This window comes from Delphinapterus leucas, chromosome 11 (assembly GCF_059928025.1).
Source record: "Delphinapterus leucas isolate spDelLeu-1000000601 "Yukka" chromosome 11, BTC_Dleu_Yukka2, whole genome shotgun sequence".
NCBI lineage: Eukaryota > Metazoa > Chordata > Mammalia > Artiodactyla > Monodontidae > Delphinapterus > Delphinapterus leucas.
The window spans coordinates 44,075,776-44,094,595 of record NC_143139.1 but is presented as its reverse complement, the minus strand read 5'-3'; the positions used below and the strand labels follow the sequence as shown (position 1 = coordinate 44,094,595).

At 47.5% G+C, this 18,820-nt stretch overlaps 2 protein-coding genes across 5 annotated transcripts; both read right to left on the bottom strand.

Annotated features, from left to right (window-relative positions):
* Positions 1–51: 51 nt before the first annotated feature.
* ZC3H10 (zinc finger CCCH-type containing 10) lies at positions 52–8,047 on the bottom strand. 3 transcript variants are annotated; one of them, XM_089920860.1, is made up of 3 exons: positions 7,290–8,047; positions 6,777–6,840; positions 52–5,326 (listed from the first exon to the last, which is right to left on the bottom strand). In XM_089920860.1, exons 1-3 carry the CDS (start codon positions 7,408–7,410, stop codon positions 3,973–3,975), a joined length of 1,539 nt encoding a protein of 512 aa, XP_089776986.1. In that variant the 5' UTR covers positions 7,411–8,047; the 3' UTR covers positions 52–3,972. The 3 variants fall into 3 exon arrangements, with proteins under 3 accessions (XP_089776986.1, XP_022427578.1, XP_089776987.1); XM_022571870.3 differs by having other exon boundaries at positions 7,625–7,729; XM_089920861.1 differs by having other exon boundaries at positions 52–6,840; positions 7,625–7,729.
* A 90-nt stretch (positions 8,048–8,137) lies between these two features.
* Positions 8,138–18,679, bottom strand: PA2G4 (proliferation-associated 2G4). 2 transcript variants are annotated; one of them, XM_022571880.3, is made up of 17 exons: positions 18,480–18,679; positions 16,549–16,677; positions 16,182–16,287; positions 16,018–16,087; positions 15,678–15,770; positions 14,262–14,325; positions 13,939–14,017; positions 13,715–13,793; positions 13,494–13,627; positions 12,782–12,876; positions 12,529–12,656; positions 12,317–12,370; positions 12,032–12,098; positions 9,301–11,196; positions 9,163–9,187; positions 8,758–8,780; positions 8,138–8,486 (listed from the first exon to the last, which is right to left on the bottom strand). In XM_022571880.3, exons 1-13 carry the CDS (start codon positions 18,565–18,567, stop codon positions 12,033–12,035), a joined length of 1,185 nt encoding a protein of 394 aa, XP_022427588.1. In that variant the 5' UTR covers positions 18,568–18,679; the 3' UTR covers positions 8,138–8,486; positions 8,758–8,780; positions 9,163–9,187; positions 9,301–11,196; position 12,032. The 2 variants fall into 2 exon arrangements, with proteins under 2 accessions (XP_022427588.1, XP_022427589.1); XM_022571881.3 differs by having other exon boundaries at positions 9,301–11,192.
* Between the last annotated feature and the right edge of the window lie 141 nt (positions 18,680–18,820).

The following is an 18,820-nucleotide window of genomic DNA, read 5'->3' as shown; positions in this document are numbered from 1 at the left end:
AACAGTTTTCCATCTGCCTCCTATGTTCTCTGTATTCTCAGAGATGAGCAGGTAAAAAAGGAGCTCAAGGAGTTTGGAGGAGGTGAGTGCCCACCAACTTGATGAACCAGAACTATAGCAGGAAAATGGATGAACATCCTCAGAAGGAAACCTCCCTATAAGCTGAAATTTGCCAAACACTGGAGTAGGGGAAGGGATCCCTTAGGCTGGGGGATGAAGAGGGTGACCTATGGAAGTTCCTTTTCAAACTTTTCCCCTTTCTCATCCTATCTAGATCATCAGATCCTCCTACTGAAGACGGTGTATGGAGGACAAAAGCTCATCCCCAGGAAGGTCTCTTCCCAGCTGGGGCCCAGGAGCCACAGAATCAGCAGCTGCAAGGCACCGGAACAAGTAAACAAGATGGGTCCCCGCCCATTGACAATTCTGCTGCCCAGGTGCCACCTGGTGGTGATAAGCAGTAAGTGGGTAACACGAAAAAGGATGGCCATTTGTTAGAGGAAGTGTCTAAGCGAGGAGAGCACTTAGACTTCCTGGTTTTGCAATCTGCATTTATATGTAAACTACAGCTGCCTCCCAGGGTTGGATGTGGTAATCTGGTCCCAGCCTACTCTCCAAGATGGAAGGGGCAACGGGATTTGAGGAAACTTCCTCTGTATTATTCCTTGTAAGTTACTGGAAAGTAGTGGTCCCATTGCTGGATGGCTCTCTATCATTAGAACTTTCTTATGCCAAGTCTGGAGTCAGACTGCCTGAAGAGATTCCTAGTTCCATTCCTTACGAGTTGTGGAGACTTGGGTTGATTACCCTCTTTAAGTCTTTCTCCTCTGCAAAACAAGTATAATAATAATGCCCATTGTGTCAGTGAAATAGTGCATGTAAAGTGCCTAACACAGTACCTTGGTTTATATTAAGTACTCACATGTTAGCAATTTTTCTAGAACTCTCTGCTATTTTCCTATGCAGCAACACAGGACCTTTTTCTCCATAAGGTAGCCCTTCATATATCTGAAGACATCTATTGGGTCAACCCTCAGTCTTCTCTTGCCAGTTTTTTTCAGATACCCCACTGGTTTGCCAATGGCCCTCTGCAAAAACTATTTAGAAGAACACACAATACTTTAGAACTGGTTCCACTCAGATAGACGTGGTAGAACTACTATATTTACAATGCACAACTATGGTTCTTTTACCCTTATGGAGTTTCTAGAAAGGTACCTAGAACATAGCAGCCTCTTGATATTTATTAACTGACATATTATGAAGAATAAGATTTTAATTTTTTGCAGCCAATTGGAAGTCCCATGTTGTTCTCACATGAATTATTGCTAATATAGATCTCTGCATTTGTTTCTCAGATAGGCTCAAGCAATTTTTAGAGGGAAGGTCAGTCAGTCCAAATTGACCCTTTGGATTAATTTAGTCAATACAAGTTACAGACACTTTCCATATTACTTAGTGTTTCCTTGTGTTACTGTTGGTAACTGGGCTTTTCATATTTTTATACAATTAAAAAAAAAAACCATAGCCCTTGGGTATATCACTAGAGACTAGAGATTTCTCTAACATGAATGTGCTAGTCAACATTTACTAGGCACAAATGTTCAGTTTTGATTCCATCAAACTCTACTGTTAACTGACCCATAATTATTCTCTTATCTGCAATGACTTAGCAGGTGAGAAAGAGGAAAGCAGTTCCTGACATCTGGGAGCTGGCCTGACACAGCTAGGCTTTGGAATTATTAGGATCTGACCTGGGCTCACAGGTACTGTTGGACACAATCTCACAAAACACCAATATCAGACAAAACTACTCAGTGACTGTGATGAAGTGAGGCAAAAAACAAGATCACTTCACAATTTTGTTTAAGCACTAGACAAGGTCAGTGTGCAAACCACAAAACACCAAACGCCCCCCTCTCCCAGCTAATGCAGCTTCAGCTTCACTTTAGTCTGCCCTTTTTCTAGAGAAGATAAAGATATGCAATTATAAAATTTTCCCTGCTTCCCTGACAGCACTCAATTTAGAGTGAAGCTCCACTTCCTTGAACCTTCCCCCAACTCACTTAATGAAGTTCAAGTCCTGTAGGGTCCTTCCTAACACCCTCTTGCAAGACACACCGTGGTTCCAAATGGCATCCTCTCTCCATCACTGCAATGAGCATTAAACCCAACTTGTTCAATTGCAGGTGTATTCCTGGTGGTCTTTAGCTGGAGCACATTAATAAAGTACATACGACATCTACAGTTTCCCAAATCTATCTCTTTAGAGATACTTGGCAAAAAAATAATAAAGTTAGCTTGTCAGGGTTTGGCTAGGATGAATTCATGTTGATATCTATGATCACATTTGTCTAAATGCTCATAAACCATCTCTTTTAATAAACCAGAATTGTGCCAGAAAATCAACATTAGGCTTATCAATGTGTGGTTTTTAGAATCCACAAACAGTATTTCAGTATTTGCCCATTTTTAGTCTTTCGTGCTACAGCGCCGCCCCCCCCCCTTTTTTTAAATGACTGGCCTTAACCTAGCCTACCATCTCCAACCCCAGGTGTAACCTGAGTGATCAACCAGACAAGAGAGCAAGAGGTAGCAGCAGATATCACGGGGAAAGAACAAACCAGGATCACTCTCTCTACCCCCAAATCCACTGTCCCATAGACTAGACACTTGAGTTGTTTCCCCTCCATCAGCCATGAGCTGAGGAGGAACTGAGGTTTGGCTACTGAGATCCTTGGCCTTACTCTTAATTGGATTTAAAACCTCTGTGGTTCTATGTGGAGGCAGGGGGAAGGGACGAACCCTGAGGCTTGTGTCCCCAGAAGAACTCTCTTTTCCCCAGCACCTCTTAAGCCTTGAAGGCTTAAGGCACTGGTGACTGAGGAAGGGATGGGGTAGGAGTTACATCAACTGCTGTCAACTCAGAGAGCAACTGCCACCTGCCCTGCTCTGTTTGAATAAGGGAAGGATCTGTCGATACATATCCCATTCCCATTTCCCAGCACATCCACCCTTCTTAGTACCTGCCCCCGAAATGACCCTAGGAGCCCTGGTTACTAAGGCAACCTGGGAATAGTTCCTGCAGATAGAAACCAAAACAGATGGGACTATTTTTAAACAAGACTAGGTGGCTCCAATGTTTTTACCTCACAACGTACCTTCCCCAAAGCCCCATCTGATCTTGTTCTGGGTCCCTATCCTTCTTCACTGGCCTCCATCCATCCTTACCACTATGTGAGAGTGGGGTCTTTATTTCATTTTGGCGGGAGATCTATTTACTGCTCCCATCTTCCACACAGAATATCTAAGCAAGTTTTCACTGCCTCCATTTGTTAAAAATATATTTTTTTATTTCTTTGGAATGTGGTGGGCCCTGCCCTATGGATGTCCAGGCCAAGCCAAGGTAATGAATGCTCCCCTAGTCTTTGGGCTGGAGTACTATGGTCCCCGCCTTCCCATGGGCCCAGGAGCAGTTCCTGTATTGTCCAACTCAGCTAGGCCCCAAATTGTCTGAAGGCTCCTATCAGGCCTTCTCTCCTGGCCACCCACTTCCCAATCTTTCCTGGCTTCCCCTCTGGGCAGGGTATTTTTTTCTTCCAAAGCCAGTGCTGGAACCTGTGCTGTGCAGAAGCTGTGCAGAAGAGAGGACAAGACCAACGATGTCCCCCAAATTCCCATCAGAGAACACACAACCCCTCAGTCAGTCCTTCCTCTGCTAGCTTCAGTCTGCACTCCTATGCAAGCCCCCTCTGTGAGGCTGGAAGATGGACAAGAGGACCCTCATAAAAGGGAGGTGAGAGAAAACACACCAACCCAACCCCTGCTCAGAAGCAAACTCCTGTAGTCTCTTGTCCTAGTTCATGAGTGAGCCCTTTGGACAGGGCCTGGGAGGGCTAGGCGAGTGGGTAGGTAAGGGCCCCTCGACCCCAGCCCTGGGAGGCTATACCAGGGGAATGTCCATTAGCCCCATCAGTGTGGCATGGCTGTGATACGCATGCTCTGGGAGGCGATGGGGTAAGTCACCATGGGAGTGGTGGTGTGGCTCATTGTGATTCCTGCCAAGGGTTGGGCCATCGATACAGCCACAGGAGCCACAGATACAGCCACAGGAGCCATGGAGACAGGTGGGGGTGCCATTCCCTGGGCAATTGTTTGAGCCAGAGCAGCCGACAGTGGCGTGATCTCTGGGTTCAAGTGTGGGGGTGGGGGTGGTGGAGCGGCAGGCGGTGCAGCATTAGCTGGGGGAGCAGCTGGAGCTCCCGCGGGGGCCACCAGCTCTTGCTGGGACACGGGGCGAGGCTGTAGAGCCTGGCTGCTGAGAGTGGTGTGAGTCTGGGCGATGCCATGGTTAAAAGTGGCGACAGTGCCCACGGTGGGGGCCAGAGTCTGCTCAGTTGCTGGTGCAGTGGAGCTCAGGGTCATGACCTTAGCCTGATTGCGGAACTGGGCATTTTGTTCCAGCAGTACCTCGTTGGTGGCCAGAAGGTTGCTGACCTGCTTCTTTAGCTCCTCTACCCGCTTCCTGAGCATGGCATTCTCTTCCTCTAGTAGCCTGCACTCCACCCCTCGGGGTGGAGCCAGGCTGTATTCATATGATTCAAAATGGGGGCCATCTGGGGGGCAGCATCCACCTCGCCGGCGCTTGGGGCCTGGCTCATGGTCCTCAAAGCCCCTGTCAGGGAGGTCGTAGATATCATAGAGGTCATGACGTCGTCCTGGGGGAACTGGGCCTGTTGAGCCCCCACCACCAGCACCTCCTCCACCTCGGGCATCAAACTCAAAATCCCGCTGCAAGTGACGGAACTTGCACTTGGCGCCTCTCTGGCAATCACCCTTGAGAAAGTCACGGCAGATAGGGACCTCCTCCTTCCCATTTGGTAGGTCAGCTGGTGAAAGGCCCAGGCCGGCTGCCACTTTCTGCCTCAGCCGAGGGGGCAGTTCTCCTGTCTTCTTATAGCCATCCTCATCCTCCTTGGAGCCATGGATGAATCGGCAGTTTGGGCGGCTACACTCCTTGTTCTGGAAGTCATGGCAGAAGATGAACTCGTTTTTGCTCACCCCCAAGTTGGACACCTCACTCATGTCCGGATGGCGATAGCGGCAACGCTTGCCTCGCTTGCACACATTCCTCAGGAAGTCTCTACAGATAGCATCTGAGCTGGCCCCGCCACTGCCTGCCCCTGTCCCACTGGCCTCCTCGCTGCCACCGCCTCCAGGGCCTCCACCGCTGCTCCCAGTGCCGTTGGCATAGCTGTCCCGGTCAGGCATCCTGGTCCCCCCCAACTCAGGGCTTTCTTCCTTTTCTTGCCACCCTTGGTGACTGCTAGGAAAGAGGAGAGCTGTGTCAAACAGGAGTCCTCCAGTGGGGCCAAACTCTTGCTGACTGTACGGCAGGCAGTCCAGCAAGAGGCAGGCCAGAGGCATAATGGCTCTGGAGATGGAGAATCTAACGGATAAGAATTCTGCCTGGACTGGCTGGCTTGTCAGAAGTCTTGCCCAGGCCCTGTGCACCTGGTCTAGGTCAGAATGATTCACACTTGCCTGGCTGTCGGAGGGAGGGAGCTGGGGTGAAGTTACCTCATCTCACTAATGGTGATATGCCAAGGAGGGAGCAGGGAGAGAACAGTGTTGGATTTTATTTCCCCTTCTGAACTGACCTTATTAAAGTTGTGGAATCAAAATTAAAACTGCTGTTGGTGTCTCATTAGGCTAAGAGGAGACTGGGAACAGTGGCTAAGATAAGCTGCTGAGCTACTAAGGGCCGTGGATAATGGAGTACTGGTGACATTACTTCCCTGACCCCCTCTTCCATGGGATCTCAGGTGAGGACTCTGTGAAGTATCAGATCTCTAGACCTCAGGAAATCCTGAGTAAAAAGACTGGTATCACCAGCTTTAGGGCAATACCTAAACCTGTCATTTTTTGGTATTCTCTCCCATATTACCATTATTCTCAACTCTAGGGTGGTCAGCCCCCTCCCCCTCCATTTCAGGGGAAGAGTTCTACAGCTGGAATCTCTACTTATAGACCTCAAAAGGACAAAACCATTTGTGGCAAGATCAAGGCAATAAGAAGGAGTTACTTTCACAGGAACAAGTGACCTTTCTTTCCCCATTCTATACCCCTCCTATCCCTCCATCGGAAGATCCCACTGACATCAAACCACACCATTCCTTGCCCTATAAAGATGCTCTTTACTTACAGACTCTATAAAAGCTTTTAAAGTCTCCTCTTTCCCAAAAGAGCTCATGAACGTCAGTCCACTGCCCTGGTTCTAGCGCTGTCCTCTCCCCACCGCCAACAAGACTAGGAGTCCCTGCTACCACGTGTCTGACCTCCTAAGCCTTTCCTAGCCTTTTCAGGCTCCCCCTGCTGTTCAAATAGGGAAGCTTCATATTGTTTCCCCTTGAGTATAAGGGAATCTTTCCAATTTCTTTGGCCTTGACCGCCCCCAACCACCCGGTTCATTGCCTTGACTTTGCCTTCAAGGCAAAATGAACCCTAAAATGAACCGACTAGGTCACAGGCCAGAGTTGCAAGAAAATCTGTAAAAGAGGGGTCATCTTCCTCCAAAGGGAGGTAGTCTCAGAAAGACAGAAAAAATCAAGGAAAAAAGAGTGGGAAAAGAGAAGACACAAATTTTCACCAAAGGGAAATGACCTGAAAAATAAATGGCATCTATCCAAGCCTGACCCGTGTTACAAGTCCCACCAGAAGCGGATAATCATAACTGATATTCCTCCCCACCCAACTTTCCCAGGATTGTTTGATACCTGAGGTAGCTCAGGTGAAGTCCGGGGCTCCTGTGGGTCTCCACCTCCACATCACTGCTGGGTTCTGAACAGGAGAAAAACAGAGACTTGGGTGTGAGACGGGGTAAGAATGGAGAACTACGGGGTGGTTGTTATAAGAATGAAGTCTGACAAAATGGCAAGAGCTCTGGGCACGTCAAGATTTCCTTAGGATTCAAATTGAACTTCCCCTGTCAAAGGGAGAAGCTGCCAGTAAGAAGAGAGTAGTAAGGAACAGAACTAATTTGGAGAGCCTAGGAGGACGGGTTGGAAAACCAGCCCTAAGTGAACAAAGGGTGAGGCGCACCCCGTCTCAAGGTGAAGGAGGATGTGGGGATCAAAGCCCGGCCTAGGTTTGGGGTTAGGAACTCCGAACAGGGAGCCGTGCAAGGGCAGCGACTGACAGTGCAATGGGATGGCGGATTAGACTTGAGGGCGGTGACTGTGACGCTTCTCAACACCCCAGAGTTTGCGAAAAAAGTCCTAGGAGTTTACCGCAGCATGTCTCTAGCCTGGCAGGTTCTGTATAGTGTCGCCGGAGCTCAGCCGGGGACCAGGTGAATAGGACATTAAAGGGAGCACTTAGTGAAGCGGGGAAGGGGACTCCAGGTGACATCAAGCAGAGGGGATGGGCAGGGCTGTGACGTCACAGAGCTGGCGTTTGCTCGCGAAGCGGGGTCAGTCAGAAAAGGGACTCGGCCCTGATACGTGAGGAAGAGCCAAGTCGGTCCTGGGGGGCCTTGTGTAGCCCGGCCGAGCCCAGCCGCTGGGCCGGCCCCGACTCCTCCCCTCCGGGCGCGGCCTCCACCTAAGTCTCCCGCCTCCCTCACCTGCCGCCGCCGCCGTAGTTGCTGCTGCCGCCTGCCGGTCCTCTAGCTTCGACAAAGAGCCGCCTACCCTATCGCCCTTCCGCTTCCTGCGGAAGAAATGACACTCTAGCCAGCAGACCCGGAACCACACTCTATGGTGTGCGAAGTACTTGCGCAACAAGCCGCAGGAAGTTCCCAGCAAGCTTTGCGTGTCACCATGGCAACCTGACCCAACAGCCAAGAGCCCCCAAAACGAGACTTTGTAATGCAGGCCTAGACAAGGGAGGAGGGGAACCACTTTTTGCCCCTATGCCCGCGAGATCAGCTTGAAAACTCTCCCTGACGTAACATCCTTTCCAGGAAGTAAGGGCCACCCCAATGCTCCAGCAGCTCTGAGGGCCAGAACCCCCACACCCGACTTGCAGCCTAAGGAGCTTGCTTGACTTCCTCTACATCACGGGGTAGAGAGGTCGACTGTACTGGCACGGAATCCCCATCCAATGGAACCATAAAAACCACGTAACACACAAGACGAATTTTTTTCTTCAGCTAGGACAGCAAAAGATATGATTTATTGTTACATGTTACATTCAGCCACAACTGAGAACAGAACTAGTCCAGTATGTCAAAGGTCCAGGGCAAAGGGCCAAAAGGGGCCGTTTTGATACGAGCAAGGTGGGTCTCTCAAAGGCGGTCGAGGCGATCAGAATGGCCATCGATGTTCCAGATCCACTGAGACAAATTCTAGACAACAGGCAAGCAGTCCAACAATTTGTACCAGCGTCCCTGGCCTCTGGCTTCCCTTGTTTCTGCTCCTGTGGCTTCCATGGGTGTACAAGTTTACTTGGACCTCTGCCTCATCTTTCTTCTTTTGCGCTTCAGCCTGAAAACCAGACATAAGAATACACCTCCTGCCCACAAACCCGAGTTCAGTCTTTCCCTCCCATTTTACATCTAGACACAATACAAGGGACGGGTAAAATCAACAATACGATGCTACCGTCTTGTGTCCCAACTCCTGGCTTTGGCCAGTCAATGCTCATAACGTTTTTCACCTAAAGTTGTTTTAGATTTCTAAACCAAATGTTCCTCCCAAGTTTTATGCAAGGCGCGCTCCACTTCCCCCCTCCTGTACTGGAAACGTTTCAGCATACCTGCGCATTCGCTTCTTCCTCCACTGGCAACCGATCATAACCAGAGGCAGAGAATAAAACAAGGTATCATTAGTTTTAGTAACAAGTTTAGGCAGGGATATGAAGAGCATTATATGAGTAACCACATCAACAATTTGGACTCCCACCCGGATCCCAGACGTAAAACCCCGAATCCCGCATGCGCTCTTCTACTCCCGCCCTCTCTCGCACTCCCAGCCTCTCTCACCACAGCACTTACCCACCATTTCCTTTGCTTCTCCCCAAACTATCCTTCCTCTCCCAACATATCTTGGGCACCCTTGAGAACCCAGCGATCCCGGAACGATGGCGGACTTCCCTTGCCAAGGTCTACCCCCACAATCGCCAATTCTTAACAGCCTCAGATCACTGCCAAGGATTGCTTACCTTCGCTCTCATGGCGCAGAGGTTTCTACGGGGAAAGAAAAAAAGTCTGCAGTTAGTTTGCTATAACGATGGTAAGTGCAGAGATCAGATGTTAGTGGATTGTACTCGGAATCCGAACACAGCAGCACAGACACTCACCTCCGAAGATGGCGCTAAGGCCGAGAGAGGGCTAGCGGCCCGCCTACGGATATTTCATGGAACGCTCATTGTCGTCATTTCCGCTGTCTCGCCCTGCCCCTAGGGGCGGGGCTGCCCGAGGGGAGTAACAATAGGTTTCGGCCTTAGGTACCTGAGAAGTGATTGAATTAGGAAAGTTCTGCTGGAAAACAGTATTTTGAGTTTGAGTTACAAAATTCCCCTTTCCCCAGTTTTATTATGAGTATACTGTATTATTTAAATATGAGCACATATTTCCAATAAGAGACCTAGAGGTGCAAACGAGCAAAGGGCAGCTACTTCCGCCTTCCCTCTCATTGCTTCATGGGAGTTGCAGTTTGCTGGCGATATCCTCCATTTTACTATGGATAGGTGCAGATTGAACAAAAACTCCTGATTTGTTTACTGGTTTACCTTATTTTCTGAACTAAATTGCTGCAGGGAGATTCGATCTTGGAACTTACAAAGGTCCTAAGATTTCAGAACATTGAAAGGATGTAAAGTGAGGAGTCGAGAAAGCTGTTATACTACAGAGAACTTTGTAACTATCGAAGATAAACTCTTTTCCTAGCCAAGTCCGGTCTTTCTCTACAATGCCTGAGGCAGATTGTCACTATATTCCTGGCCACGATGCATCTTGTTCAGAAAATACTTAAGTGATTCTCCTTCTGCATAGGGTGAAAATCAAATCAATGGACAGAGGGGAAGCAAGATGAGCTACACATTTCTTTAGGGCAAGAATGGTACTTGGTGGCAAGACAACTTCCCAGTCTCACGGTATGGTTAGAAGTACCCGGAAAAGACACCCAAAGATTTGGCTACAGTTATGAAGGATGAAAGAGAACTCTTCATCATACAGACTTCACCTTATTCACTGTAAGATACGGTACGGCTTGTTATAATCCCTTTTTTAGTGGTTTCCCTTTATAAAATTTCACTTTTTAGCTCTGGAAAAACAAGGTTTCTAAATTTAGGGCCCTTGTTCCAAGTGCCTAAGCGGTTCTAGTATTGTCACCAGCAGAAGGTAATGTGTTTGAAAACAAAAAACCCCAGGATTATTTTTATATCAAATCCACTGGGATCTCACCTGTTGATCGCCCACTGTCTGTAAGTTCTCATGAAGGGATGTGTTCAGTTTCACTCAGCATAGTATCTTCAGGTCAGCAATGCCTCATACGTAAGAAGCTCTAATACAAATTACCCATCCAATCTCAGGCTGGCCCTGAAAAATTGTGTAACACTAAACGCATTCTTCCTGGCTTCCTAAATCAAGATAATCACTTGCATACAGTGTTCTTACTTTTTGCAGTAACATTAATGTCCTGAACAGTGTCGGCAGCAAGGTTTATGTTTTTACGTCAGAAAACTAAATCACAAACTCCCATAGAAAACATACTCTTTTCAGAGAACTCAGGATTTATGTCCCCCCAACTCAAGGTATTCCTTGTTTTAGAAAGGTAAAATATGGCTATAGAAAACTGGTTCCAGGGACTTCCCTGGCAGTCCAGTGGTTAAGATTCCATATGGGTTCAATCCCTGGTTGGGGAACTAAGATTCTGCATGCCAAACAAAACAAAACAAAACAGGTTCCAAATGATCACTTCAACTCACACTCTCCCACCGCCATCAAATAAGAGCAGCAAACAAAGACACATGATTATGAGCAAATCCAAATTTATTTTAACGCCATGTCATTTTCAATGTGTTTAAAAACCTTGTAAGTTAGCAGGAGCCCTAGTTCCCTGGGACAGCATGCCAGAGGTACTGAAATTCGTCAACTTTCTCTCCAAACCCCTAGCAATTCATCCAAGTCCACAGCTTCAGAAAGCCAGGAGTATTGTCTCTTCAATCAGTCTGCTCCTCTGGTTCCAGGTCTTTCTTTCAAGAAAGGGAGGTCAAAATATTTCAAACAGGGAACAAAACCACAGTGGAGCTTCCGACTCAAGTTTCTAAGATAGAGCAAGGGAGGAATCCCACTGACTCCAAAGAAATGGACATGGTTGAGATGGATTACTTCTTTACAGCCTGTGGAGGGGGGAAAAAATGTCCTGCAGAACAAAATTGACTACAAAGATTTACAAATGAGGATCCATTTGATAGATGAGAATCCCTTGGTAAACACAGGCTCCAGCTCCTAAAAATGGGAGGGGCCTGACTAGACAGCCTGGATCATAAAAGGAATCTGCCACATGTGAAGAAAAACAGTCTGAAGAATAGCTCCTCTATTTTGAGCCCTGATAAAATACTTGGGGAGAGTGGGAAAAGAGAGAGGAACAAGCCCCAACAGATGGGAAAATGCTGACACTGGAGTGGTATAAAAAAATTTCAGCTGAGTTTTTAGTGGTGGTGGCTACTTTAGCCTCTTCCCCGTTCTGTTGTAGGGTCATAAACCTCGACCAAGCAGAGAATAGTAGAAAAAGGCTAGAAAGAGGGGCTTGAAGACGATGGATTTTGACTCCTGATTTTATTATTCAATTTCTCTTTTCTATTTAAAGTAGTCTTCGATGGCTGGGAAGCCTGGCCTCCCAAGACCAGAGTCAGTTGGAGCTGGTTGTTGTTGGAAGGGGGCTGGGCTGGGGGACTGGGACGAGGACAGGGAGACCCCGCTCTGCTGGTGGTCCTGGGTGGAGAAGACGAACTGCATTTCACAGAGCCTGGGGTGTGGTGGGAAGGGGATGAGGCAGGAGTGGCAAGCTGGGGGGATGGGACCCACCTCAGTCCCCAGCTTCATTTTCTTCTAAAGTTTCCCCACTGGTGGCATTCTCGGCAGTCTTAGAGGCCTACATTCACGGAAAGGAGAGGGAGAAGACACGTCAGTTTCCAACAGTTTAGGGTAGTGTCTGGGGGACCAAGGACAAAAATATCCTAATTCTCTAGGTCAGGGCTGAGACGGGGAGAAATAAGGACATACAGAAATCTATACACCCACCATGACCCAGGAAGGTGGAATAAAGAGGGATCAGGTTCACCCTGCCAGAGAGGGATGACTGTAACGAACCTTCTTTTTTTTCTTTTTCTGGGTTTTCCGACTTGCCGAACTCTGGAGGAGGGCCTGGAACATATAGAAGAAGGAAAACAAATTTTGAGGAATGTGGAGCAAACACCAAGTGCTACTCTCAGCACTGTAGCTCTCTTCAGGACCTTCCCATCACTTATTCCTCACTCCCAAGACAAGTGCCACGTGCCCGCCCCTTTCCATCCCACACTAACCTTGAGCTCTGCATCCTGGACCTCCATCTCAGACTTATAAAGGTCAGGCTCAAAGGGACCACTGGTTATCCGCATGGGGCCATTGGGCATAAGCAAAACTGTAAATTTAAACTGGGCAACAAATTCACCTATGAGAGAAACAAAGTATTTTGATAAAATGTTCCCTTGTCATCCATCCTCTTTTCTGTGAGCTATAGGGAGGAGGGGACCATAATCAGGGGCTCCAAAGTACAACTCTCTTCTTAGAACTCACCCTCCTTCTCATAGAGAACATTAAATGGTTGTAGCAGTTCATGTTTGGCGCACTCCACCACACCCATGCGGGCCTTCTTCTCATCTTCAAATGCTCTGGGGAGGGAGAGACAAATTCAGGTATCCTTATCTCCTTATCACGTCTTACCATTTTGCTCATGTTTTTAAATAACTCCTACCCTCAGGCAGAAATCATGCGTAGGATTGCTTTTTTACACTACCTTCTATGAGAGGGAGATGGCAGAGGGGAGAAGGCATGCACACAGGCTGGAGCTACAAGTCTAGGCAGGAGAGGAGAGAGAGGGAGGGAAAGGTGGGGGAAGGAAGAGTGCTCCTGGGGGCTTCCCTGGTGGCACAGAGGTTAAGAATCCGCCTGCCAATGCAGGGGACACGGGTTCGAGCCCTGGGCTGGGAAGTTCCCACATGCCACGGAGCAACTAAGTCCTGGCACCACAACTACTGAGCCTGCGCTCTAGAGCCCGCGAGCCACAACTACTGAAGCCCACGTGATTACAGCCCGTGCTCCGCAACGAAGAGTAGGCCCTGCTCGCCGCAACTAGAGAAAGCACGCGTGCAAGGAAGACCCAATGCAGCCAAAAATAAATAAATAAAATAAATTTAAAGTAAATAAATAAATAAAAAAGAGTGCTCCTGGGTGTGTGGTCTGTGGGTCAGACTGGTTCCAAGCCCTGAGCTTAGAAGTGCAGTAGTACCTTAAAGTAAAAGGCATGGCATCAAAACGCCTTTCAACCTCACTGAAGAAGGCACGAGAAGTTTTCATTTTCAGGCCATACTGCTTAGAAGGGTCTCTTTTGTAAATGGTGGTTCTCTGTCCTGCATCCTTGGCCTAAAAAAGATCACATTTTGGTCTGGTGCTCTTGGAACACACCCCCAGCACCCCCCCCCCCAGCTCGCTCTGGTAAACATTCCTCACCTTGCCCTCTCCTGAGCTGACGAGAACATCCACAGCATATACTTCATGTACCTCAAATTCAACTTTCTCATGGTCCTTCCTAAAAGGAACAGAAAGGGAACCATAAAGAGCAATAAGTAATTCCTGGAGTTTAGAGTAGATAAGATTAGCCTGGAGTATGGAAGGATAAATTCATGAGTAGTCTGGTATGACAGAAGGTACAGGGTGGGATACAGGGCACCTACTTCTGCTGGTCTGTGGGATTCTGGATAATGGTTTTCTCTCCATCGATGACATGCTGCTTCAATTGGTGTGACAGCATACCTGCAGATTGGACAAAGTCTATGGTACCACTCACCTAGAATCCCAAAAGGTTTCCAACCCACCCACCCAAGTAGAATCATGGAGCAGACAATGAGAGCAAAGTGCCTGGCTGTGGAAACACAGGGCACTGAGGTTTTTGGCTTGGATTATGTCAGGGCCAAGATGGATCCTCAAGGGAGCAAAAGTCTTAATTCTGCAAAACCACTCATACTTAGACCCCCAACCCTACTATCTGAGGTCTCACCTTCTATTGGTGTGCAATTAAATGAGTGGGCAACTTTGTTCCAGGCTTCTGTCACTTGTGTGTTCTAGAAGTACAAGATCAAATAAAAGATAAGATACACGGGCTAGTAAGTTGTCTACCATGAGAACAAGAAGCATAAAAGAACTGAGAGATCTAATATCCTCAAGCAAGTGCAATGATTCTCATTGGTTTTTCATTTCATAGGCCCTATCATCCCTACAACCTAGAAATTACATTTGCATACCATTTTACAAAGCACTTTCATGAAGATGGTCTACTTAGATAACGATTCTCTAAGGTGAATAGTGCAGATCTACAACCCAATCTAGAGGAGGAAACTGAGGCTCAGAAAGGTTACATGATTTGCCCAGGGTTAAACCAGTTAACCAAAAGAACCTGGTATAAACCCAGGTTTTCTGACCATAGTGTTTAGTCCATTATACCTGGAATTCTAACCTGTTGAAAGGGTATAGAAACTCTTTTTTACATGGATGATCTCAATCTTCACAGCCATGTGATAATAAGGCACAATTTAATTTTCCCCACTTTACAGATGAGGAAATTTGAACTTGAAGTTATTTAAAATCAGTATGGGGTGGCAACAGGGTGAGAATCCAGAAAGTCTAATGTCACAGCTAGACAACAGCCACTATATTAACAGTACCTTTCAGTGAAAAGACACAATATAAATAATTAAAAGACACAGTATATAAATAATAAAAATAATTAACGTGCAAAATAATAATAGCTGACACAAGGGCTTACTATGTGCCAAGTACTGTTCAAAGTGCTTTATGGTAGCTCTATGAAGTAGGTACCACTGTAAGAAACCTACAACAGAGGTCTAAGTAAAAATGATGCAATTAAGTTACAATGGGGACAAACTGATGAAAAGTGTAAAGAAGAGAGCACAGAAAAAAAGAGGATGCTTTAAGTATTGAACAGGTCTCTGAAATCTAAGTGTTAGAGAAAAATCTCCATTAATAGTCTAACACACTAAATTGTATGAATTCATGAGCAGTTTATGATCCCTGGGCTTCCTAATATTGTCTTGCAAGGGGCTTTGGCCTCTTTGCCACCAATTTACTGGTACTATTATGATTTTTGTTTTATAAGCTTTTAAAATTGAGTTTTAAAACTGTGGTATCTGTGTTTTATTGTAAGCTCTCTATCTCAAATTATTTTGAGGAAAGATGCACATCCAAAATATGAAAAAGGATCTCTATAGGCTCCATGAGAAAGGGACCACATATCCCCTTACACTTAGCACGATACCATCTAAGGTAGGCACTCAGATTTAACTGCTCTTTGGTATTACTCTTTAATTCCTGCTTCTTCTCTTTCAGTATAGAATAGCTGTAGATGCCTAATGCATCTTTGGCTCTAACAAGCTTTGAGTTGGACTCAACAGCTTACCTGGTTTCCAGGTTTGACCAGGCGTAGGGCAGCTTCAGCACAAAGGTGAGCTGCCTTAATGACATCTGCTTTCCGCCCTGTTACTTGGGTCCCCTGTAGATAAGGAAATGCAGTGAGTGCCTTCCTGGAAAGCTCTTTAACACAGCTGGTCTTTCAGTTAATATCTGTTTGTGTCCATTACGCAGCCAGTGGTCAGGAGAGAAAACACCCTTTCCTCTTTCATTTCTCTAAATACTCTCTCAAAACTTGCGTGGTGGTGGGGCTGGGGATAAGAAGCAAGCAGCAGTGCGCCCTCCCCCACTCCCCACTGGCTGAACAGCGTTCAAAGTGGTCCACCTACCAGAGCTACATCAACCACAAAAGTGTGAGCCACATTAGCGATGAAGCCATCCACATGGACCCCAAGGTCGCTGAAAGGCAAGAGCAGAGTATACAGCATTAGCAACTGGTACTACTGTGAATGCTTAGGAAGAAGACAAGTGCTCTAAAATAGTTTAAGCTTACATTTTTACCAAGTCACCTTCCTTGAGAATATAGTCCTGGTCGCTCTTCAAAGGGGAGAAGTGACATACACAGTTATTTACTGAAATGCTGGTGGGAAAGGCAATACCTGTAAAGAGACAATCAGCCTTACTGCCTTGCTCACTCTCTTGGAGCCCTGTTGCCCCTCAGAAAGATGAGTGGATTTTCTTCAGGGTCTTGCTTAAGTTTGATCAGTTTGGATTGGGTGGGAAACTGCTTGAATCCCCCTTGCCATTCCAAATTTCCAAATATCTCAACGAGTGCTGGGGTAGGGGTTGCATCATTACAATAAAACAAACAGGACTGAATAAGGGTCAAACTTAGGAAATTCGTGGGGGATTGTTTTTACCTTTCTTCATTTCTTTTTCTTTTTTGAAAATCTTCCCTGTCTCTTCCATTATCATGGCATCACCTTTCTCACACAGGCTCAGTACCGACACACCTGAACAGGATGCTTCCACCAAAGACCGAAGTACCCCTGGGAACAGAACCCCGTATCAGTCCTGCATGTGTTGTCTAAGTTACCATCCAAGAAACACCTAGAAGTTGGACTTAGAGTTTCTAATATTCCCTAGTGCCATTGCTCAAAGGATGAAAGAGGGAATAAGTTTTGTCTCTTGCAATGTACCTCCCTATAATCTCGAAATCTCTACCTTCCTTTCCTGAAATAAAAAAGCCAACACTCCCTTTCCTCCCTTATATAGTGTGACAACTGGGTATGCACCATCTGTCTCCTTAGGCAAGAGAGACTTTCAAAGATGGTATCTGTGGTGTGGTAGGACAGGATTATGAACTTTAAGGGGGTTCTCACCAAGGTATCCAACATACATGCAAAGCAGCCTGGAGGAAATCTATAGGCGTCAGGGACAACAGGAAGGTAGACATGCAATTGCTGACTCTAAGCTGATGCACCGTTAAATGCTACCTTCTTCCCTTCCCAGACACCCCAATTAGATGTTAGTAATCCCAATTTATGTAGACTTATTTCTTCAAATAACAAGTCAAGGAGACTTAAACTAAGGTCCCTGGGCTTCAGCAAGCTCTGCTTTTAGCAGGTTTCAAACAGGTATGTGACCCAAAAGAGTTTCAAACTGGTATCTGGAATCACAAGTGCCTCAGAAGTTATAAACTGCAAGAGGGAAAAAATTTTTTTTCTGATTCAAACCACTACATGTCCATTATGTTATAAAGCATTGTTTTGTTCACCGGATACCCTCTCCGTGGCCCATCCTGGACTTCAGATTTGATTTCTGTGATCCAAGTTTTGGTGATTCTTTGGAAGTCTGAAAAACTCAGGTTTTCAGCCATAGGATCAAAGGCATCCTAAATGCCTATCTTTACTGTCAAAACCATTTAAAAGCCCAAAGACAAGCACTTTCTGTCCCCCTAACTGGGTTTTAAATTGGAAAGAGAGAAGTCAGAAAGTGGGACATCTGTCCAGAGTGGCAGGCAGCTACTGAGTAAGTCAGAGCACAGTCCTAATATTCTGAGATTCTAACATCAGTCCCCCCTTTAACAGTACTATTCACAGGTTTGCCTAGTTGGGGGGAGGACCTCAAAACACTCCTAAAGTTGTGAAACCCTTAAGAACAATCAAATTTGACGACTAACTAAAGCCATCTGCGCAGATTGGAGGTAGTGATGAATAACTTCGAGAACAGTGAGATACATCTCCAAGAGTTATGGGGTGCCCTCCAACGGTCCCTGAGCTGGCCCAAGAGTAGAAGGCGGCCCCCATCAAGGAAGGAGCTGAAGTAAAGAACGAAAAACTACAACAAAGCACGTGGTAGGGAAGCTGGTGTCAGGGACCACAGCGGAGGGAGCCGGCGATCCGCAGGGGACCTGGCAACACGTGCCGGCTAGGCTCCTGACGGCGGAGAGCCGCTACAAAATAGAGGGGCTCTTCCTTTTCGAGATGGCTTCGTTGCTGCCAAAATCAGAGACAGAGATCCGGACTGAAGGGTGAGGGGCAAGAGATACGCCTCGCCTCCTTACCAACCGCCTAGGGCTGGAGCCGGCCGGAGGCCCAGCTCTCCGCCCCTCCCGGCCGCCCGCTCGCCCGCCCGCATCTCCAGAGACTCCAGCCCAGGCCTAGCCTCTCAGGTCCCAGGCGTGACACGGAGCCTCCCCACCACGCCACCTCCAGCAGACCTGCGCGGGGCCCTCACTAGCCCACACTGCATGACCCCACCGCTCCAGCCCCTCAGGGGCCAGCTCAACACCGTCCCCCTTGCCCCTCCCTCCCAGCCTCGATCTCCGGACCCCTGAGGCCGCACTCACGGTTGGCAATGTCGCCCCCCATCTTATACTTGGTCACGACCAGGTCCTCGGCGATAGTTTGCTCCTGCTGCTCGTCCTCGCCCGACATCTTCCCACCACCACCACCACCACTGCAGCTTCGTTTCTCCTGAACCGCCGCCTCTGTCGCCCTTCCCAGCCACAGGCTGTAGCCACAGTCCCTTCGATCCGCGAGGAGAGCGCGAGCAAAAGCGCGAGCAAGCTAGGGAGCGGAGGGCGGGCGAGAGCGAGAAACTGCGAGCGCGCGGGCTGAGGCGCAGGGCACGCTGGGACAACGAGTCCCTCCTACAGCCAGCCTCTAGCCCCCCTCGCGGGCTATCAAA